The 23,893-nt window shown below is 49.4% G+C and overlaps 1 protein-coding gene across 7 annotated transcripts in view; it reads left to right on the forward strand.

The window, feature by feature from the left end:
- The window catches only part of CA14 (carbonic anhydrase 14), a 93,571-nt gene that overhangs the window by 38,622 nt on the left and 31,056 nt on the right, over positions 1-23,893 (forward strand). For 4 of the 7 annotated variants that reach the window (XM_075607719.1, XM_075607718.1, XM_075607722.1 and 1 more), the window contains 3 exons: positions 9,914-9,966; positions 11,841-11,861; positions 15,618-15,671. In XM_075607719.1, coding sequence (XP_075463834.1) covers positions 9,914-9,966; positions 11,841-11,861; positions 15,618-15,671 — 128 coding nt within the window. Of the gene's footprint in view, positions 1-4,698; positions 5,099-9,913; positions 9,967-11,840; positions 11,862-15,617; positions 15,672-23,893 lie in introns of those variants that run through there. The other 3 variants (XM_075607721.1, XM_075607720.1, XM_075607723.1) reach the window with 3 other exon arrangements.

Raw genomic sequence — 23,893 nt, forward strand, 5'->3', positions numbered from 1 at the left:
GCAGACATGCTCCGTCACCCCATTACATACACACCCACGTTGCAGACATGCTCCATCACCCCCTTACATACACACCCACGCTGCAGACATGCTCCGTCACCCCCTTACATACACACCCACGCTGCAGACATGCTCTGTCACCCCATTACATACACACCCACGTTGCAGACATGCTCCATCACCCCCTTACATACACACCCACGCTGCAGACATGCTCCGTCACCCCCTTACATACACTCACACGCTGCAGACATGCTCCGTCACCCCCTTACATACACTCCCACGCTGCAGACATGCGCCGTCACCCCCTTACATACACTCCCACGCTGCAGACATGCTCCGTCACCCTCTTACATACACTCCCACGCTGCCGACATGCTCCGTCACCCCCTTACATACACTCCCACGCTGCAGACATGCTCCGTCACCCCCTTACATACACTCCCACGCTGCAGACATGCTCCGTCACGCCCTTACATACACTCCCACGCGGCAGACATGCTCTGTTACCCCATTACACACACTCCCACGCTGCAGACATGCTCCGTCACCCCCTTACATACACTCCCACGCTGCAGACATGCTCCGTCACCCCCTTCATACACTCCCACGCTGCCGACATGCTCTGTCACCCTCTTACATACACGCCCACGCTGCAGACATGCGCCGTCACCCCCTTACATACACTCCCACGCTGCCGACATGCTCCATCACCCCCTTACATACACTCCCACGCTGCAGACATGCTCCGTCACCCCCTTACATACACTCCCACGCTGCAGACATGCTCTGTCACCCCCTTACATATACTCCCACGCTGCCGACATGCTCCGTCACCCTCTTACATGCACTCCCACGCTGCAGACATGCTCTGTCACCCCCTTACATACACACCCACGCTGCCGACATGCTCCGTCACCCTCTTACATACACTCCCACGCTGCAGACATTCTTCGTCACCCCCTTACATACACTCCCACGCTGCAAACATGCTCCGTCACCCCATTACATACACTCCCACGCTGCAGACATGCTCTGTCACCCCCTTACATACACTCCCACGCTGCAGACATGCTCCGTCACCCCCTTCATACAATCCCACGCTGCCGACATGCTCTGTCACCCTCTTACATACACTCCCACGCTGCAGACATGCGCCGTCACCCCCTTACATACACTCCCACGCTGCCGACATGCTCCATCACCCCCTTACATACACTCCCACGCTGCAGACATGCTCCGTCACCCCCTTACATACACTCCCACGCGGCAGACATGCTCTGTCACCCCCTTACATACACTCCCACGCTGCCGACATGCTCCGTCACCCTCTTACATGCACTCCCACGCTGCAGACATGCTCTGTCAACCCCTTACATACACTCCCACGCTGCCGACATGCTCCGTCACCCTCTTACATACACTCCCACGCTGCAGACATGCGCCGTCACCCTCTTACATACACTCCCACGCTGCCGACATGCTCCATCACCCCCTTACATACACTCCCACCCTGCTGACATGCTCCGTCACCCCCTTACATACACTCCTACGCTGCCGACATGCTCCGTCACCCTCTTACATACACTCCCACGCTGCAGACATGCTCCGTCACTCTCTTACATACACTCCCACGCTGCAGACATGCTCCGTCACCCCCTTACATACACTCCCACGCAGCAGACATGCTGCGTCACCCCGTTACATACACTCCCCGTTACAGACATGCTCCGTCACCCCCTTACATACACTCACCCCCTTACATACACTCTTGTCCCCAAACCCATCACAGCTTTTACCTTAAACTGAAAGGCCTCACGGAGGACATACTCAGTACCTCCCAAAAGGGGGATTACAGAAAAAAGCCTTTCTCCACGTAGAGAGCAAACTCTTTGTAGCATAATTGAAAATAAATGAGACCATGTTTCCGAAATGATGGCCTTGTGCCGTTTATTTTTATATTAATAAAATGTTTTACCAGGAAGTAATACATTGAGAGTTACCTCTCATTTTCAAGTACAGCAGGGCCCCGGGCATACGGCTGGTTCCGTTCTAAGGGCCCGCCATATAGTGAAAATCGCCAGAAAGCGGAACCGGCGATTTTCAGTTGTGCGCATGCGCAAATCGGCATTTTCCTCCCTTCGCATGTGCGACCTACGTTCTGTGCGCGCATCCTACGCATCCTTCATTCTGCGCATGCGCACTGGCGGCAACAGCTCGTTCTGCGCATGCGCGACCTCTGGGCAGACATGGCAGCCCCCTTCTCGGTGCCGCCGTATCAGCGGATCGCCGAAAAGCGGGGCCTTGCTGTATGTCCTGGGCATAGAGTTATGATGACAAATACATGGTTACATTAAATGAACAGGGTTATACATTATATAGAAAGAAATTTCATGGGCAGTTAGAGATAATATATATTTATGGGAATTGTAACAGAGTATCCCTAACATCAGCCCTAGCCGCCTTTGGGGAGACGTGTGTGACCTCATATCAAAGGGAATCCTGAGGTGAAGTGATAGCAGCTGGAAGCAAAACAGACCCTCCCAGCAAAAATGCAGGGGGGGGGGGGGGGGTTGGAGAAGGTGACAAATTCCAGGTTTTTTAGTCTGTCATTACTTGATGACATTAACCCTGTCCACTCTGGAGAGGAATTAAGGGGACTGGTACGAGAAACGCCTTAGATGTGCTCATCAGCACCTTTCCACTCAGTTTGTAAACCCCAATCACGCAGCGCGGATACTAAAATATAATTCTTCAAACTGGTGTATTAATTAGCTGTGTAGACGGTACATCGCTGACCCTTTTGAGAGTACATCATTTTTTTTTAATTTTAATGCACCCTTCAACTTGAATTTAAAGGGCATTAAAGTTATATGCATGCAGCCACTTTTGAGGTGCAATCCTGATTGCACATTTCTGGAGAGGGGTGAAAGGGACACTGTTATTATTGCTCAACAGGTCATGTTTTCAGGATATCCCTGCTTCAGCACAGGTGGCTCAATCAGTCCTAGCTTCAGCACAGATGGCCCAATCGAAACTGATTGAGCCAGCTGTGCTGAATCAGGGATATCCTAAAAACCTGACCAATAAATTAGTAGATCTAGGCCCCAGCACTCTAGGGAGCAGGATCGGTATAAAGTAACTAGTGTAGGTGCAGGGATCTATCTATTAGCTCAGCCTCACTCCCACGCTACAGTCATGCTCCATCGCCTCTGACTGAGCCACCTCTGCTGAAGCTGGGATATCTTTAAATCCTGACCTGTTGGGGGTATTGAGGAACGGAGTTGAGCACCCCTGAATTAGAGGCAGGTAGTATGTCTGTGTCCTGTCCCGTGACTGCCTCTCGGTCAGTGTGAGGAAAAAATGTTGTCCTCTGGCGCGTAGACTCAGTACGTCCGGTATATATGTGGAAGATAGGAGAAACAACAGTGATATATATATACCGGACGTGCTGAGTCTACGCGGCCCTTGGAAGAGGGTCCCGTCGCTGTATCTCTCTCACCTCGGCTTGTGCACAGCCGGGAGAAGGGTCGGATCGGCGGCGGTTTCTACTGGTGGACTCCCGTCTCTTTGCTCGTACTCCCAGGTGCCGGGGGCAGAAAAGCAAGTTCAAACTGGTGCATCTCAGAAAACTACGGTGGCCTGTGAGGGTCGCCCTATGCGTTTCGCATTTAAGTTTCCTCAGGGGTATTGACTCTTAGGGTTACACTGTGTTCTTAAATAGTGTTCGGCTCAAGTCTAATTAATACTTCTGGTGATACAATGTATGTTAAAACAAAGGGCAGATCGAGTCAAGCGCTATGTGTGCACTAAACATAAAATAAGCACATTAATACATTTCTAAAAACATCCTAAATAAAACTTTATGATCAGTGAGATTCAACTGTGTTCACACAAATACCACAAAAATCAACTCTTAAATTAATCATACGACTGAGATGAGAACACTCTTCTTAGTGTGTAAAGCAGCGGTACGCAAACTGGGGGGCTCAGAGACTTTATTTGGGGGGCGCGGGCCGCGCGGCGGTTACAAAGGCCCCGCGCTAAGAGCGTGAAGACCAGTTTCTTGTCCATGCGTCTCCATGGCGTCAAATGACGCCCGTTACCATGGAGACGTACCGTCAAATGACGCCGCGGGTGACGTGAAGTCACATGACGCCACAGCGTCATTTGACGCATCATGAGAGACGATATGAGGGGGGGCGCCACAGTGGAGGCAGCAGGTAAAGGAGGCGCAGGGACTTTGCTCACCGCTGGTGTAAAGTATACTAGTAACTTAGTAACATAGAGTATGTGATCATTTGCAGGATCCTAGGATCTATTTGTGGTTTCCTTAACTCTGTTATAGTTCTTTGCACAAAGGTTTTGAACATTAACTCCATTCTTCAGATTATCTTAATCAAGGTGCCAATTTGATTGGTATTAAAAATTACCACAGTATTATGTAACTTCATTACGGATGGTGGTGCTATTGTCCCTCAGGCACCAAAAAATAGATTGTAAGCTCCACGGGGCAGGGACTTGTGCCTGCAAAAATGTCTCTGTAAAGCGCTTTGTACAACTGGCAGTGCTATACAAGAACATGCTATTATTATTATTATTATTATTATTATATCTCTTCCCTGCTTTATGCGGGAGAGGCGGGAGACTGGCTGAACTTTTAGTCGTGTGTGTGGAATTTAGTAGGAGTTGGCAGCGGTGTTCAATCCCAACTAAGTTAGGAAAACACAAGTGCTCGTGATACTGTACCACATACTGAGCTGGGAGTTAAGGAGATTGGCCCTGAGAAGCTGGGGAGGCGGCAGGACCCTCTGCTCTCTGCCTTAGGACCACCTTAAAAACTGCACCGTGGTATTGTAAGCTGATGAGAAGACTGTGTGGAGTGGGGGAGCTGCTGGACCAGAGAACTTCCCCAGCAGCAGCAGCAGCAGCTCTGCACTTGGTCAGTGTGTCAGCGGAGACCCTGCAGGAAGAAGCAGTAGGAAGCTCATCCTGACACAGACACCAGCGGATATGACTTTTCCCAACACCTGCGGGTTCTTTGGGATGCTGCGGCTGTACATCCTCCTCCTGAATATATGCCAGGGTATGGCTGAAAGTAAGTACCCGGGGACAGATTCCCAGCTCGTTTCAAAGCAATAAGGCACTCGGCATACCCTTCAACTGTTCCTATTTGGCAGGTACACGCTACATGTGTGTGGGTCCTGTAATAAGCTATTAAAGAGAACATGTTGAGTCTGCGGATAGCTGCATAGGTTGGGATACTTCCATAGGAATTGATTGGAAGTAGCTGCGTCCAGCCCGAGTAGAGGGGTGACTGGTATATCCATCTCAAAGTCATGTGTAGCGCGCATACACAGAACGAAGCCAGCTCCTAACTATTAATATGTGCAAAATATTGGGGGGGTCTGACTCAGGAGCTGGCTTTCCAACAAATCATATTTAGATTGGGCAGTTTTTATACAAGCTCACTTACCTCCATGTACTGACCCCCTCTAATTGTCCCAATCAGTTCTGTATATGTAAGAGTGTCAGTAATGTGCAGTCAGACTTGGGCAACCGCCCAGGAATAATGTATCCTGTGATGCAACAGGGCATTTAAAAGACTGGTCATCAGGACTGAAATATCTCCTGACCTCCTAATTTGGGAAGCCAAATCCTAAACAGCCCCTCCAGAAGCCAAATTAAACTTGCACCCACAACGGGTCAACAAAGGGGTAGTGAGACTTCTAATGCCGTTTTAATTTCAGGTACAGAAATTAATTGTATAATTGTTATTCTATGAAGTGCAGCATAGTCAGGCTTACAAGAAAATAAGAGGGGTCTAGATTTCCGATATGTGTTCCATGAGAAGACCATGAAAAGGTTTTCTATCCAGATGGACAACTGCTGAATCCAGTGGCTGAAGGGACACTCATTTTTTTTTATTGTCAGATTAATGGTTCCACTTTTTTTTAAAGTAGAATTTATTTAATTTTATGAAGCGTCTCTTTTCCTACTTTCTATAAACATTCTATAAATCTTCCTAAATTATGATTTTTTTTTAAAAAGAAGCTTTTTTTTTGAGAATGTTAATTACAGTTTCATTTCTTTGTTGTGTGACTCAGCACCTTTACTTTTACTAAACCACTGGCTAAATCCTTTGTACAAAGTCAAGAACTCAACAGCGACGTTGTTAATCGTAGCATAATAAGAGGTTACTAAGGGCAAATAAGGCAGATTCCATCAGGGGGTTTGGTTACAAAATGCAACAAAAAAAAAACCAGCAAGTAATTCTAGAGAAATGAACAATCCAACGGTTCATGTATGGAGAAGGAGTTTTTTTCATAAACAATCCAATTAAAGAAGTGTGAATTTTATGATCATGTTTGAACTGAATTTGTAAGATTCAATGTTCGAGGGTTTGACATGTTTTGCATTAAAATAAAGACTGGAATTTTATGTTCTACAACCGCGGTGCTCAACACCAGTCCTCAAGCCCGCCCCCCCCCCCCCCTGATTGAACCACCTGTACTGAAGCATCCTTAAAACCTGACCTTTTTGGGGGGTGTCTTGAGTATTGGAGGTTGAGCCCTCCTACTGTAGAGAACAGAACAGGACTTTCCTTACAAACGTTTGGAAATGTGAGAATTCCCAGTACAATTTTCTGGTAAATGCAGCTCTTAATATAATAAATATAATAATCTGTGGGCAATAATACTGCTGTTACACGTTAACAGACGAGTATTACTAAATATTCCCCAGTAACTAAAACAGGCGGATATATCCCGGATTAGATGCAGCTTTGAACACTGGCAAATAGACCTCTAGATTTACTAAAGAAACGATCCTTTTGTTCTGCGTGGGAAAAACCGCTGTGTGCCAAAGAGGGGATAAAGGGGGTAATATACGAAATTCACCAACATCGCTTTCCTGGATTATGTATCTTTCTAAAGATGTCTTCAAAGCATGATTAGTAAAATCCTGTTTTACTCTGCAGATTAATAGGTTTCCCAATGCACCCATGAAAATGAGATTATCCTATTAGTTTAAGCAATAACTGTACGTTTGTGCAAAATTAGTCATTTTTGCAATACAATTAAACTGGAGAGAACTATTACATTTCCCCCAAAAAACATACGTGCATCATTTGGAGAGAAAAAAAAATGTATTCCACGCAAGATCTGTTGTGATTTCTAACTTTACAAGTTGTTCCTCAAAAGAAACCACAAGTCATTTACTAAATAACTAATTAAATTAAACTTTTTGCCCTGACTGGGAAAATGTTTGGTGCAAAAGTCCATTTTTATTTGCAATGTAGCAAAACCGTTCTAAATAATAAAGTTCCACGTATAAAGTTGATGATTGGATTGCATACACTTTTTTAAAGGTGCAGGATTTTGCAAAGCAGGAGTTGTTCTGAGTTGAGTTTCCCAGAGGAAACCCCCAATGTTTGCTCATTTACATGTGCTGGGAGCTTTGAGAATTGACACGTAATGCATGCCCTGGTTTTGGTATTAATGCTTCCGTTATCCTTTGTACTGTAATCATGACTAGTTTACTGAAAGCAGTTTGCTGCTAAACAAATAGAGCCAGGTGGGCGAGATGTTGGAAACTGTCCCCACTATGCTGCAATGCTATAAAATAAACATGGCACATGGGCATGTTCGAATTTCGCATATTCAACATTTGATTTGAATTCTGGGTTGAACCTTCGTAATACACTTTCCAAGAAAGTCTCATCCTTACATTGTTGTTTTAATTATTTAGTTGTGTCTTTGTTATATTTATATATCAAAAATATCACTTGTGAGCACATTCACATGTCTTAGACAGGTCTGCAACCCTGCCTTTCACCATTATCACCTAGCATACAGTGCTCCCACTGCAGCAAGGCATTCTGGGAAATATCATGCAAATGAGCACACAATGTGTCACCTTTTGCCTGGAATATCCATACACATTTAAGCTGATGCATCGCCGTTCACACAGCTTTTAAGCACAGCATGGGACTAGCAAAGGTTTTTTGTTGCCTTTTTCACCCACCATAATTTAAAATGTAATGGTAAACCTACCCAGCCTACAAATATTTCAAAGCAAGTATAAACCAACCTCACACTGATGATACCCATCAAGGTTGAAACATGTCCGTGAGTGGTTTGTACTTGCTTTGCTAGTCCCATGCTGTGCTTAAAAGCTGTGTGAACGGCGATGCATCAGCTTAAATGGGCTCCATGTGAATGGATATTCCAGGCAAAAGGTGACACATTGTGTGCTCATTTGCACGTCATTTCCCAGAATCCCTTGCTGCAGTGGGAACACTGTATGCTAGGTGATAGTGGTTGAAAGGCAGGGGTGCAGACCTGTCTAAGACATGTGAATGTGCTCACAAGTGATATTCTTTATTGGAAATATATATATATTTATTTATTTATTACAGGCACATCAGGACTTAGGCAAACTTGCAAAAAGTTTATTACTAAGGTCAACATTTCATCTCTCCAAGGAGATTTGAAAAAGTCTCCTTGGAGAGCGGAAAGATTGACCTTACTCATACACTTTTAACACTTTTGCATTCCTGGTGTGCCTGCTATTAATCTCTGTTATACCCAATTTCTTGGCAGCTAATGAACCTGTGTAGTACACCATTTCTAGTGGGGTGCCACTATGATCAATTATATCTATATAATGGTCGAGAAACACATACATTTTTCCAAAAAATCAAATTTAAAAAAAAATTCAAATTTTTTTCCATCATTAAAAAAGAATCATCTAATAGCTAGATGATCAGTAGGTCCCTTTGGTGTATATAGAATTAACCCCGTAGTCTTATATTTGCAGGATCACACACACGCAATATATATATATATATATATATATATATATATATATATGCAAATATAGCTGTATGCTCATCTGCATGTCTTAGGCAGGTCTGCAACCCCGCCTTTCCCCATTATCACCCAGCATACAGCACTTCCACTGCAGCAAGGGATTCTGGGAAATGACATGCAAATGAGCACACAGTGTCACTTTTTGCCTCAATAACCATTTTTAACATGGTTCCCTATAGGCTATATATATATATGAGTTAAGTTATGGTGAGTAAAAAAAGTGACAAAAACCCTCCACAGCAAAGCATATAGCAAATGTAAATATACTGTATGCTCATTTGCATGTCTTAGGCAGGTCTGCAACCCACTGCAGCAAGGGATTCTGGGAAATGACATGCAAATGAGCACACAGTGCCACTTTTTGCTTCAAAAACCTATAGGGAACCATGTATAAAATGGTTTTTGAAGCAAAAAGTGGCACTGTGAGCTCATTTGCATGTCATTTCCCAGAATCCCTTGCTGCAGTGTTAGTGCTTTGTGCTGGGTGATAATGGTGAAAGGCGGGGTTGCAGACCTGCCTAAGACATGCAAATGAGCATACAGTATATTTACATTATATATATATACACACAAAAAAATAGAATCCGCAGCACACTCAAAATGAAAAGTTGTTTAATCCACAATATACATCAGGCAGTCACAGAAACTCTAGCAGAGCTCTGCTAGAGTTTCTGTGACTGCCTGATGTATATCGTGGACTAAACAACTTTTCATTTTGAGTGTGCTGCGGATTCTATCTTTTGTATATCCCACAGACTGGCCGGTGCTCCCTGTCTATCTGCCAGCACCTGGATTTCTGATAAGTATTTATTCCTATGTGTATGAGTATAGTTCCTTTTTTGTGTGCACCCAGCTTCAGTTTTTGTATATATATATATATATATATATATATATATATATACACATACACACACACACACACACACATATATACACACACACACTGTTTATTTCAGCTACATTGTAAGTAGCCATTTTTCTTGCGCTTTATTTATATGATAAAACGTACTTCACTATATTGGCATTTTTCTCTTTTATAGATCATATCTCATCCTGGATGCTTATATGGATAGGCTACATATTTTTCCCGCAGGTGTTAAGACATTTAACCAGCTGTTGTCTCTGATTTGCGCCTTTTGTATTTTGTCTTTTTTGTATATTATTGGTGGTGTGTACATCCATTACATTACGGCAGCACTCATTTGACACCATTTTTACTATTGTTGATAATTAATTTTGCGGACCTTATTTTGCCTTTTTTCAATATCTATCTATATATATTAAACTGAAAATGTTGTTTGTGAGTCCCTGTAGACCATTTGATTGGTCCGTCGGTCCGCCCGCCCGCCCAGGGCTCCCTAACCCCCGGCCACACCGCTGCTGCTGTCGCCTGAGGTGAGGAAATGCTCCCTGGTGTTGGTGGTGGTGGCTGTTGCTGCTGGGGGGGGGGGCTTAACTGAGACGTGTGAGTATTTCCCCCCCCCCAGCCCTGTTTTTGCCCCCCCCAGCTCTTTTTTGCCACCCCCAGGCCCGTTTTTGCCCCCCAGCTCAGTTTTTGCTCCCCCAGCTCCGTTTTTGCCCCTCCAACTCCGTTTTTGCCCCCCCCCCCCCCGCCAAGCTCCATTTTTGGCCCCCCCAGCTCTGTTTTTGCCCCCCCAGCTCCGTTTTAGCCTCCACCTTAGCTCTGTTTTTGCATCCCCCCAGCTCTTCCCCCACCCCTCCCGCCCCTCCCACCCCTGCATTCCCCCCCCTCCCAGCCCTGCCTTCCCCACCCTCCCGCCCTGCCTTCCCCACCCTCCCGCCCCTGCCTTTCACCCACCCACCCCCCACCCTTCCGCCTCTGCCTTTCACCCACCGGCCGCTTACCTTTCCGCCTTTCTGCCTCTGCCTTTCATCCGCCGCCCGCCCTCCCGCCTCTGCCTTTCACCCACCGCCCGCCCTCCCACCTCTGCCTTTCACCCCCGCCGCACTCCCGCCTCTGACTTTCACCCACTAGCCGCCCACACTCCTGCCGCCCTCCCGCCTTTCACCCACCTGCTGCCCACACTCCCGCCGCCTCCCACCTCTGCCTTTCACCCACCCGCCGCCTCACACCTCTGCGCCCCACAGCCGCCACCCGCACTCAACAGACAACTGCCGCCTCTCACCCACCGGCCACACACCCGCTGCCTCTCACCCACCCGACACACTCGACACACACCTGCCGCCTCCCACTCCTACGCACCAACATCACTGACCAGCCGCTGCACTCACTCACCACCCACCCGGCGCCTCCCGCCTCACACCCACCCGCCGCACTCACACCCCTGCGCACCGACATCACTGACCAGCCACCGCCCGCACTCACCAGACACCCGCCGCCTCACACCCGCTCACATGCTAGCGGGATCCCCACCTACAGCCAGCACTCACTACCCACCCGCCACCCGTACTGAACACCCACCCGCCGCCTCACACACACTCACACCCTAGCGGGACACACACCTCACATTTTTACATCACTTATGTCACCAAAATATACATTGTACTGTAGTGTGTTTACAATAAACCATTTTTAAACATCGTATTACATTTTCTTCCATGTTTCTTTTCAACATCATTATACCACCTTTCCACCAAATAGTCAACGTACTGTTCCTCTATTTATAAATAATACTACCTATTACGGATTGACATCCCGGGCAACGCCGGGTATATCAGCTAATATATATATATACACACACATACACACACGGCAAAGTATATTTGTGCCGGATGGTAATCATGTTGAGATTAATATTATAGGCAATGGTCGACAAATCACCAAAAAATCTACTCGCCGAACAAAAACCACACGTGTGCTGCTTGAGCCAATAGGAGCTCGCCACGATGTTAAATCTACTCGCCCGGGGCGTGCAAATGTATAGGTTTGTCGAACACTGATTATAGGTATTATTATTATATTAATGATCTCTTCCTTTCTTTCAGGCTCACCGTGGGAGTATGCAGGTAAGATTCAGATCATTTTTTCAGTTAATGCTTTAGATACGTGAATGTCTTCAAAATTACTTTGCCATTGTAGCCCTTTTTCTGAACCCTCCCAAAGGAACTACTGGTCACTGTACAACACCTGCGGCTGAAGGAGATCTGAGCCTCCGCTAGCTGGGAGCCTGGGGTAACACTTATACACTTACTTAGCGCAGCGCCTCCACTTACCCAGGATCCCCGTGATGTAAGATTCCCCTGGGCAAGAAACAAACATCACCTTATGATTGTAACTGGTTTTACTATAATAATGCACGGTAGCAATAACACAACATATACACTTATACTCTAACGGTATAACCTTAGTGACTCGCCCACTCATCAGGAGTAACGTCTCTGTCCCCTCACCGCGTGCCCCACACACCGTGTCCATGTATAGTAATATTGGTATAGGCTCAGTTCTTTAGTCACTCGCTCAGTGTCCCTAAAGAGTTACGCCTAAGGCGGGATCAGCGCCTGTTGACCGGTGTTGGTGCACTTGATGTTATAATACCTTCCGGTCACGGCGGTGACCGGCAACAACTTTGCAAAGGGTCAGACGAATCAGCGGCCTGCCTCCTGGGTCTCAATGTTCAGCCGTCTGGTCCCAAAAGGCTCGCCAGTAAACCTGCTCCGCACGCTTGTCCCTTTGTCCCTAGCTGTCTACATAGTACGGGGTGATACTCGCTACCACTATGGGCGTCCCTGCAGCACAGCAACCTTCGGTGACTTCAGGGAACACTCCTAGGGGCCTACGGGGTAGCCTGTCCTATGCAGGTGGGTCACTGACCCCCTGCACCCACTCTACCTCTTCGCTTCACCTCCCGGATCCCCTCTGACTAAGGCTGGGGTCATGGAGGGGTGAGGAGTTCCGAACCGCGCTAACGCTGAGGCTCGCCTGCTGAAATCTGCGCGATTTTATGCCCATGCAGGCGAGCCAGCGGGCGCGATCGGAGGCTGGGGGAGACTGAGGGAGGCGGGGCAGTGACGTTGCTGGGCCAATCGCCTGTGACGCACCGACGTCACGGCGCCGTGACGTTGACGCTGCTCCGCGCTCATTGGATGTTTTCAGCCGACAGCGCGCTGAAAAACAGCTTGACTGACGGCTGAAAAATCCAGCGCCTCCGCACGCCTGCGGACGCTCGCGTGAGCCCCCTCTCAAGGCATCCTCATTGAGGATGCAGGGGCTCAGTGCGAAGCGTCCGCACAGCTCAGCGGACCTGCAGCAAACACCTGCAGCAAACACACTGCACTCACACTGTACCTGCAGCAACCGCACTGCACTCAACCGGGTACCTGCAGCAACCGTTCTGCACACACACACACTGTGCCTACTTGTCAGCGCACACAGCACTGACAGCCGTGACACTGACAAGAATACACACTCCACACTCTGCTAAGGGCAGGGTCCCTAACCTAGGGGCCGTCCCTCAGCACTTACCCCTACCCTGGTGGGGATTGGGGCCTGCCTGGGATCTGGGGAACTACCTTACCTGGTGCAGGAGCTACTCGCTCCCTACACCCTTCCTTCCCCTTCCTGCTCCCAGCTCCAACTGCCGTTGCCTAAGCCCGCGAAATGTATCTCTTTCGGTTCTCCCAGTAACCTCGCGCTCCCATTGGCCGCTTGCAGACACCTGGGGGACATGGCCCTAAGCCTCCTGGGAACTGTAGTCCCGCAGAGCCTGCTAATAAATTGGGGCCGCGTGCGCACTTGCCTTGCGCATGCGCGAGTCGCTGATGGCCGCCGCAACAAGTCCTGGGCTGTTCCTGCGCATGCGCGATCACACGCATGTGTGCACAACCAGCCATGGCGGCCCCAGCTAGCCGGGTACGCCACCGAGACTCCGGGGACTCTGAGCGCTCCCTGCTCCGTCCCCCACCCTCGCGTTGTGCCGGCAGGTCCGTTGCTGCCTCTCCGGCGGCACCCGCGACCGCTCGGCACTCAGCGAGGGGGGTCTCTGGAACCAAAATAAGACCTGGGCTACATTCTCGCCCTCGCAGAATCCCAACGACCTCGCTTGGGTAGCAAACATGCAACAGGGGGTTATATAATGAAAAATGCATTGCAAACGATATTCCACACACAACATGCATTTGTTCACCGGTACCCAACATAATGACGTGGATACCCGAGGCCAGCTGAGTCTCATAATGGAGTGCCCCTAACTGATTGGGTGAGGGTATCCCACTTCGACTCCTGTGAGTCTTTTGGAACTCAAGATCGGGTGTTACAGTCTCTACCGCCAAACCATCACCTCCCCCTTGCAGAAAAAATAGTAAGGGGTCCTGGGTATGGACCCTTGCCGGATCCTCCGCTTCAGTCTCGCGGGAGACAGGGAGGTTCAGTCTCTTTCCTCGGTCCACCACATGGCGAACTAAACGCTCCATCGTACGCGTGGAAGAGGCAACAACTACCAGAGCGGTCACAGCACAGTCTTTGTCCGCTCCAGCAATCCCTTTAACGGTAACATCCTCTGTGGACAGCACACTGTCTACATGCAGGCCCGTGTCTTGAGAAGGAAAAGCTTGGAGATTCCTCGCGCAGGAGTAAGCGTCGCTCCTGGCCGTTATACCGGATACCTTAATGAGGTCAAATCTGCTCCTTGGTCTGCAGAGATCTTCTAGGGGAGACACCTCCACCAGGACGCGATGACGAGGTGAGCTCATCGCCCAGGTGACCCTACCTTTGAAGCCACCAAGCTCCACAATCACAGGGGAGCTCACACCCGACACCCCTGGGGCAGTCAACTCACCCCTGTTGTCATTGGCAGGTACTGATTCCAAGCCTGGAACCGCTGGTACCGTCGTGGAAGACCGGACTGGCCACAGTAGGGCACACGGACCCACAGCAGGCTCTGCATCCGCCGAGATAGTTGGCTCGGTGACTTTGCAGGAGTGGTCCGCCGGCAGGCGCATCACCACAAGTGGTTGATCGCTGGAATCACCAAAAGAGGATGGGGATATAGACACCTTACCCTGTGATTCCGGAATCTGAGGTTCTGGGCTCTGTGGTTCCTGCTCAGGAACCGGGTCTGGAACCGACATCTGGAGTTCCGACATCTGTGACTCTGTCTTTAGCGGCGCCGTCTCGGGACCTGAGTCTAGAATGTCCATTTGGGCACACGGGCCCTCCACAACCTCCATAGCTGAGGTAGGTGGACTAGCAGCAGCGTTGACCGCTGGGGTAGAGACATCCGGCGCCTCTTTCTCCCCAGGTTCCGCCATCTGCTCTAGCACAAGGATGTCCCCTTTGAGAGGGTCTGGAACCGAGTCTGCAACATTGGTTGGGACACACGGGTCCCCTGAGGCCTCTGGAATTAGGACAGACTGATTACCAGCATAACTCACTTCAGTAGAGAGATTAGGCTCCTCCTCTTCTTCCTCTGCTGGTTACGTAGGCTGCGGCAGTCTGGGTTTCAGGAACTGCACCTCACAGTCGGGACACATGGGCCTTCGGGTCAATTCACCAACGGGGAAATCACATCCGCTCAGGCAGCAGTGCAGACATCCTTCCCCATCTACCACTGCTGTCGCGAGCGTTAGTGGTAACGTAGATGACACGTCAGTCCAGCCACCAGTCACATTCCAGCCTTCTACTACACATGGGCACACTACCAGTGGCAAGCCTGCCTTTGGAGTCTGTATGACTCTATACAGCTGGGGGTGAAAGTCAGAGCAGGTGATACCCCCCTTCTGTGTGTAGAGGCCAATCACATCTTTCTCTTCTGGTTCCGGCTCTAGAACCGACTCTGGAATCACGGTTAGAGGGCACGAGCCCTCCGAAACTTCCGGGAGGTAGGTAGCTTGATTACCTGCACTGCCTGATCCGGCCTTGCAGTCGACTGCTTCTTCCTTGGTGGGTTCCGGAGTCTCCAGCAACACTGGCTCTGGAAACTGTACTCCGCAGCAGGTACATCCAGGTACCCAAGTCATTTCACCACCTGGGAAGTCACAGTTAACACAAGTGTTGTGCAGACACCTTAGGCCTCGGTCCCGCTGTGCTCGTTGGCGCGGGCGGCCATGTCGCGAGTTCCCCACCAGCAGGGGAATCCTCGCGAGCCGGTCCCGGTCCCCCCTGGCGGCACAGCTGACTACACGCTGTGGTGCGTCAGCCTCTAGGAGACACAAGAGAATGGTGTTTCCTAGCGTTGACGCGTCACGTGGTGTGGCTGTGAGCCAATGGGGAGGGGAGGCTTCGGGAGGAGGAGAGGCTTCGGGGAGCGGGGAGGAGTGTGGAGTGAAAGCAGCGTGAGTGCCTCTCTGTGTGTGTGTCTGAGTGCGTGCGTGCCTGTCTGTGTCTGTGTGTGTATGTGTGTGCCTGAGTGCGTGAGTGCCTGCCTCTGTCTGTGTGTGTGTGTGTGTGAGTGCCTGAGTGCCTGCATGTGTGTGCGCGCGTGTGTGTGTGTATGAGTGCCTGCCTGCCTGTGTGTGTGTATGTGTGTATGTATGAGTGCCTGCGTGTGTGTGTAGCAGCTCCAGCCCGAGTCCGTGGAGGGAGGGGGGGGGGGGGGTGAGTAGCAGCTCCCTCCTGCAGTCCGTGGAGGGAGGGGGGGGGGGAGAGTAGCGGGTCCCTCCTGCAGCCCGTGGAGGGAGGGGGGGGGGGGTGAGTAGCAGCTCCCTCCTGCAGTCCGTGGAGGGAGGGGGGGGAGAGTAGCAGCTCCCTCCTGCAGTCCGTGGAGGGAGGGGGGGAGAGTAGCGGGTCCCTCCGCTCAAGCCACGCCCCCCCTCCCTGTCAAACCTCCCACTCCCGCCCACCTCCTGCTCCGGCTCCCACTCCCTACAGACCGCATATCGCGGTCTGTGTATCTCAGCGCACTGCCTGTCAGCAGTGCGGGTGCGCTGACTCTGGGAGCGGGGCCTTAGCCTTATCCCTTCTATGAACACCTCCTTGTAGTCTAGTAGCAGCAGGTTGGGGTCATAGATCATACCAGCAGGCAGGTTCAATTAATTTTGTATACACGGACACAAGAAAAAGGGTAGCTTCCCAGTCTCTGATAGCCAGGCTCCAAACACTTGAGGGTGTGATTCACTGCATCTTATGGTTCTATTGGTTCTATTAGACTGTAAGCTCCTCGGGGCAGGGACTCCTCTTCCTTATGTTACTTTTATGTCTAAAGCGCTTATTCGCATGATCTGTTATTTATATTATCTGTTATTTATTTGATTACCACGTGTATTACTGCTGTGAAGCGCTATGTACATTAATGGTGCTATATAAATAAAGACATACAATACAATACAATATTATGAAGAACAGAATCTGCTGACTGCAGTTCCTAATACACTCTCCACTTGGGGAAAAGCGGGAATGGGGTACATTCTATGAAGGAATGGTCCTGGCTTGGCTCTGCGCCCCTCAAGTGGTGGGGGCGGGGCTCGGGTTTTCCTGCCAGTCCTGGATAACTGTTTGCAACATTTTCCCGCGCGCTAGTCAGCACATGGGCTCTCCTGCCTTGAGGGCTTAACAAACATGGTGGAACAAAAATAGCACAATTTGAGAAAAAAATTACCCCGGGTCTGATATCTCAGCAGCGCCTCCAAATGTAGCCCTTTTTCTGAACCCTCCCAAAGGAACTACTGGTCACTGTACAACACCTGCGGCTCCAGGAGATCTGAGCCTCCGCTAGCTGGGAGCCTGGGGTAACACTTATACACTTACTTAGCGCAGCGCCTCCACTTACCCAGGATCCCCATGATGTAAGATTCCCCTGGGCAAGAAACATACAACACCTTATGATTGTAACTGGTTTTACTATAATAATGCACGGTAAAAATAACACAACATATACACTTATACTCTAACGGTATAACCTTAGTGGCTCACCCACTCATCAGGAGTAACGTCTCCGTCCCCTCACCGCGTGCCCCACACACCGTGTCCATGTATAGTAATATTGGTATAGGCTCAGTTCTTTAGCCACTTGCTCAGTGTCCCTAAAGAGTTACGCCTAAGGCGGGATCAGCGCCTGTTGACCGGTGTTGGTGCACTTGATGTTATAATACCTTCCGGTCACGGCGGTGACCGGCAACAACTTCGCAAAGGGTCAGACGAATCAGCGGCCTGCCTCCTGGGTCTCAATGTCCAGCCGTCTGGTCCCAAAAGGCTCGCCAGCAAACCTGCTCCGCACGCTTGTCCCTATGTCCCTAGCTGTCTACACAGTAAGGGGTGATGCTCGCTACCACTATGGGCGTCCCTGCAGCACAGCAACCTTCGGTGACTTCAGGGAACACTCCTAGGGGCCTACGGGGTAGCCTGTCCTATGCAGGTGGGTCACTTACCCCCTGCACCCACTCTACCTCTTCGCTTCACCTCCCGGATCCCCTCTGACTAACTCAACCTAACACCTGCAGCAAACACACTGCACTCACACTGTACCTGCAGCAACCGCACTGCACTCAACCGGGTACCTGCAGCAACCGTGCTGCACACACACACTGTGCCTACTTGTCAGCGCACACAGCACTGACAGCCGTGACACTGACAAGACTACACACTCCACACTCTGCTAAGGGCAGGGTCCCTAACCTAGGGGCTGTCCCTCAGTACTTACCCCCTACCCTGGTGGGGATTGGGGCCTGCCTGGGATCTGGGGAACTACCTTACCTGGTGTAGGAGCCACTCGCTCCCTACACCCCTCCTTCCCCTTCCTGCTCCCAGCTCCAACTGCCGTTGCCTAAGCCTGCGAAATGTATCTCTTTCGGCTCTCCCAGTAACCTCGCGCTCCCATTGGCCGCTTGCAGACACCTGGGGGACATGGCCCTAAGCCTCCTGGGAACTGTAGTCCCGCAGAGGTGCGCAATTGCCTTGCGCATGCGCGAGTCCCTGATGGCTGCCGCAACAACTCCCGGGCTGTTCCTACGCATGCGCGATCACACGCACGTTCGCGCAACCTGTCATGGCGGCCTCCGCTAGCCGGGTACGCCACCGAGACTCCGGGGACTCGGAGCGCTCCCTGCTCCGGCCCCCACCCTCGCGTTGTGCCGGCGGGTCCGTCGCTGCCTCCGGCGGCACCCACGACCGCTCGGCACTCAGCGAGGGGGGTCTATGGGACCAAAATAAGACCGGTGCTACACCATTTTTGCCCAAATCTGCCTACATTTCAATAAACGGCGGTATGTAAAGTGTGGCGGGCGAAGGGAGAACCAGGCTTATAATAAAGGTCAAGCCCACTTGGTTACCCCTGACCCGTGTTGTGGGGTCCTCGAGTGTCAGCTCTTGGGCCCGGGCATTGTATATGCATTACTGTGACTGTGTGCAAAATATGAGACAATTGCCGTTTGTGTTTTACCGTTTTCAGAGGTGCTGGGACGCCCTGCTTCAGCACAGAGCAGGAAAAGGTAAAAATGGGACACAAGGTGTTAATGTATATCCCCACACTCCAGCCATGTATAAGACGGAGGTTTGTTTGATTAAAATAGTGTTCGGGGGGAAAATCATATAATGTATGAAGTATGGTAACAATGTTATTGAATAAGGGAAAAGAGAATGGGGGTTTTATCCATCCCCCAAGCTTGATATGTTTGAAGGAATGTCCTAATGCTCTAATTTGATGTATGCAAACGATTAGGAGAGAGAAATGTAGACTGTTATGATTTTATTAATAGTACCATGTGTGTAAATGCATAAACGGGCATGGCCCTTGTGTAGGTTACAGTTATGTGAGGTGGGGGGGATTTACATGACAGGCAGGGGACAGGATACATTAAAAGATTCACCCTGCTAGGTTATGGCCCACCATTCCTAAAGGCCTGGCTTTCAAGGTATCCTGGGGAGATGCCCTCCAGGATGTATACAAAAGTTACAGCTTCAAAGGGGTTAAACAGCTGGCCAGCAACTGGGGGGATTCTTTGACCAGAACCAGATATTCTGTCGCTGAGCAAAGGGGGTTTGGCCAGGCATGCTAAGCAGGGGGGACGTGGGTGAAGCTTGTTGCCCGTTTACCAAGACTACTGGCAATCCTGCAATAGGGCAGAATTTGGCCGCCAAGCCAAGATTGGTTCCCCATTACCCAGGTAGGGTTTTGAAGGTATTATAAGCTGGTGCAGGCCACGGGGAAGGTGTTCTCTGCTGTAACATCAAGAAGGAGGGGGTGGGGGTGAAGAGGAGTTTCATCACCATCACAGATTTGAACCCCGCTCAAGATACATCAGTTCTAAGGCTGCGTCCATAGGACGGCAGCCGTGCTGAGGCGCGCGGAGGCTGAGGAAAATCGGGTGCTTTCCCTGGCCTTGGTCCGCGTGCCGTCCGGGGGCGTGTCGGGGGGCGTGTCGAGGGTGGGTGGCTTGTGACGTCGCGGAGCTTGTGACGTCGCAGAGCTGGTTCGCCCTCATTGGGCGAACCGCTCACGTGACCGGCCCTGCGCTCCCTTGAGCGCTTGAATTTAAAATTTTGCTAACACTAAAGCCACTCTCATTGCGGCTGCAGGGGCTCACTGCCGAGCGGCAGCGCGCCTCAGCATGGCTGACCATGCCCGAGGCCTAAGAGTTCCATCTAAGGTTTTCATGAGTCCATTAGTTCCATCTTGTGTGATTCACCTGAGATTCAGTCCCATTGGAGAAGTTCGAGCTCTTAGTAAATCGTCTAAATTTCTCAGAGGATAAGTATTGTATTGTATTGTATTGTATGTCTTTATTTATATAGCGCCATTAATGTACATAGCGCTTCACAGTAGTAATACATGGGGTAATCAAATAAATAACAGATAATATAAATAACAGATCATGGGAATAAGTGCTTTAGACATAAAAGTAACATTTCGGAAGAGGAGTCCCTGCCCCGAGGAGCTTACAGTCTAATTGGTAGGTAGAACGTACAGAGACAGTAGGAGGGAGTTCTGGTAAGTGCGTCTGCAGGGGGCCAAGCTTTATGTATCGTGTTCAGAATATCCACAGTGCTATTCATATGCTTCTTTAAGCAAGTGTGTCTTAAGGTGGGTCTTAAAGGTGGATAGAGAGGGTGCTAGTCGGGTACTGAGGGGAAGGGCATTCCAGAGGTGTGGGGCAGAAAGTGAGAAAGGTTTAAGGCAGGAAAGGGCTTTAGATACAAAGGGGGTGGAAAGAAGACATCCTTGAGAAGAACGCAAGAGTCTGGATGGTGCATAACGAGAAATTAGGGATGAGATGTAAGGAGGGGCAGAAGAGTGTAAAGCTTTAAAAGTGAGGAGAAGAATGGAATGTGAGATGCGGGATTTGATCGGAAGCCAGGAGAGGGATTTCATGAGGGGAGATGCTGAGACAGATCTAGGAAAGAGTAGAGTGATTCTGGCAGCAGCGTTTAGGATAGATTGTAGGGGAGACAGGTGAGAGGCAGGAAGGCCGGACAGCAGGAGGTTACAGTAATCAAGACGGGAGAGAATGAGGGCCTGAGTCAGAGTTTTAGCAGTCGAGCAACAGAGGAAAGGGCGTATCTTTGTTATATTGCGGAGGAAAAAGCGACAAGTTTTAGAAATGTTTTGAATGTGAGGGGCGAATGTGAGAGAGGAGTCGAGTGTGACCCCTAGGCAGCGTGCTTGGGCTACTGGGTGAATGATCGTAGTTCCAACAGTAATGTGGAAGGAGGTAGTAGGGCCAGGTTTGGGAGGAAGTATGAGGAGCTCTGTTTTAGCCATGTTGAGTTTAAGGCGGCGGAGGACCATCCAGGATGATATAGCAGAGAGACATTCAGAAACTTTGGTTTGTACAGCAGGTGTAAGGACAGGTGTTGAAAAGTATATTTGTGTGTCGTCGGCATAGAGGTGATAATTAAACCCAAAAGATGTTATTAGGTCACCTAGAGAGATTGTGTACAGAGAAAAGAGAAGAGGTCCCAGGACAGAGCCCTGGGGTACCCCCACAGAGAGATCAATAGAGGAGGAGGAGGTGTTAGCAGAAGAGACACTGAAAGTACGATGGGAGAGGTAGGATGAGATCCAGGATAGAGCTTTGTTCCGAATACCTAGAGTATGGAGAATGTGGAGGAGAAGAGGGTGGTCCACTGTGTCAAATGCTGCAGAGAGGTCGAGTAATATGAGCAGAGTGTAATGACCTCTGTCTTTGGCAGCATGGAGGTCGTCAGTTATTTTAGTGAGGGCTGTTTCGGTGGAGTGAGCAGAGCGGAAGCCAGATTGTAGAGGGTCTAGGAGAGAATAGGTGTTGAGAAAATGGAGCAAGCGAGAGAATACAAGACGTTCAAGGAGTTTAGAGGCAAAAGGCAGGAGGGAGACAGGTGGATAATTAGAAAGACAGGTAGGGTCAAGCTTGTTGTTCTTGAGTAATGGTATGACTGTTGCATGTTTGAAGGAGGATGGAAAGGTTCCAGAGCAGAGGGAGGAGTTAAAAATGTGTGTGAGCGTAGGGATTATAGTAGGAGCTAGAGGTTTTAGGAGATGGGAGGGAATGGGGTCAAGAGGGCAAGTGGTAGAGGGAGAGGAGGCGATCAACAGCGACGCATCCTCCTCTGAGACAGTGGAAAAAGAGTCAAGGAAGGCAGGAGGAGAGTTAGGAAGAGGTGTAGGATGGGAGGAAGAAACAGAGGGGATGTTCTGCCGTATGGATTCCACCTTTTCCTTAAAATAGTCAGCAAAGTCCTGAGCGGAGATGGAGGAAGGAGAGGCAGCTGAGGGTGGTTTGAGTAGAGTATCAAAGACAGAGAACAGTCGGCGTGGGTTAGACTTGTGCATGTTGATTAGTGCAGAAAAATAGGCTTGTTTAGCTTGCGAGAGGGCAGAGTTTAAACAGGATAGCATAAATTTGTAGTGAAGGAAGTCTGCGAGAGTGTGAGACTTCCTCCAGAGGCGTTCAGAGGAACGAGTGGAGGAACGCAACAGCCAGAGGCTAAAGGACGGAGTGGTAGCCTAGAATAGTTAGCTGTGTGTTTGCAATTAGGAAAGATTCGTTTTGTTATCCCAGTTTCCAAAGTAAGTGTGTCTTTTTGCTGTATTGTTGTGTAACATAGTTATTAGGTGCGTTCATTAGGTGAATAAACGCAATTTATTTTTATCTCTCTGCTTGCTCAATCAATGATCCCGGTAATTAAAAGTCGTAATAAGCTGGGTCCATCGTGACATAAAGGGACAGGTGACTTTGAACTTTTGACTTTTAATATTTTGGCAAAATGCTAATATTCGGCGACGCTTGCCAACAAATCCAAAAATGTACGCCAAAAAAAGTTGCGAATGGTGTGTTTGTCAGGAATGTCGCTAATTATTGCCGTTGTTTCTCAGATGGGACGAGAGATGTTTGAAATGTACACCAAGGTTAGGAACCAGGCATAGATTAGCATGGGGCCCCTATGCTCGTGGGGCCCCCGGGCAACTGCCCAACGTGCCCATGCGTTAAGACGGCACTGGATCAGGGGTGGCCAACTCCAGTCCTCAAGGGCCACCAGCTGGTCAAGTTTTAAGGATATCCCTGCTTCAGCACAGACGAAGACGGCCCTTGAGGACTGGAGTTGGCCACTCCTGTTCTAGATTCTCTCAATGCTGTGACTACAAATAGTATCCATAAACCATGTTTCGCTCCCTGCCTGTCGATATTTCTCTGGAAACGCACAAAATTGCAAAATCGAATCTAATTTCACGACATTATTAGCCCTTTGCGGCTTGGTGAAACATTTTAACGAGGAAGCGAAATTTGAAATAAAAATGTTAAAAAAAAAAAAAAATGTTGCGCCTGCATTTTGGATAGTTTCATCTAGCCAGGCACCATGCCCGTTATGGTGAGAAAACCCCTCCGCCGCACAGCGCAAATCTCTAGATGGGACCCCTTAGCTTCGCTGCAAGAAACAATATTTGGAGTTGGGTTTGAGAACATTAACCAATGAGCATTAATAAAATGTAGGCGCTGTATAGGGAGCACCCACAACACTGAAGTCCTGCAAGGGTGCTCCTGAATCAAGTATTCAAGCGGAACTTCTAGACTGTAGGAAAAAATATCCAGACAATGGTTTTGGTGTAGACAAAATATATATATATTTATTTGAACAGGATCCAAGACCATCGGAGTGCCTGGATATTTATTCCTACTTAATAAAATGCAGC

The sequence above is a fragment of the Ascaphus truei genome, chromosome 7 (assembly GCF_040206685.1).
Source record: "Ascaphus truei isolate aAscTru1 chromosome 7, aAscTru1.hap1, whole genome shotgun sequence".
Classification (NCBI taxonomy): domain Eukaryota; kingdom Metazoa; phylum Chordata; class Amphibia; order Anura; family Ascaphidae; genus Ascaphus; species Ascaphus truei.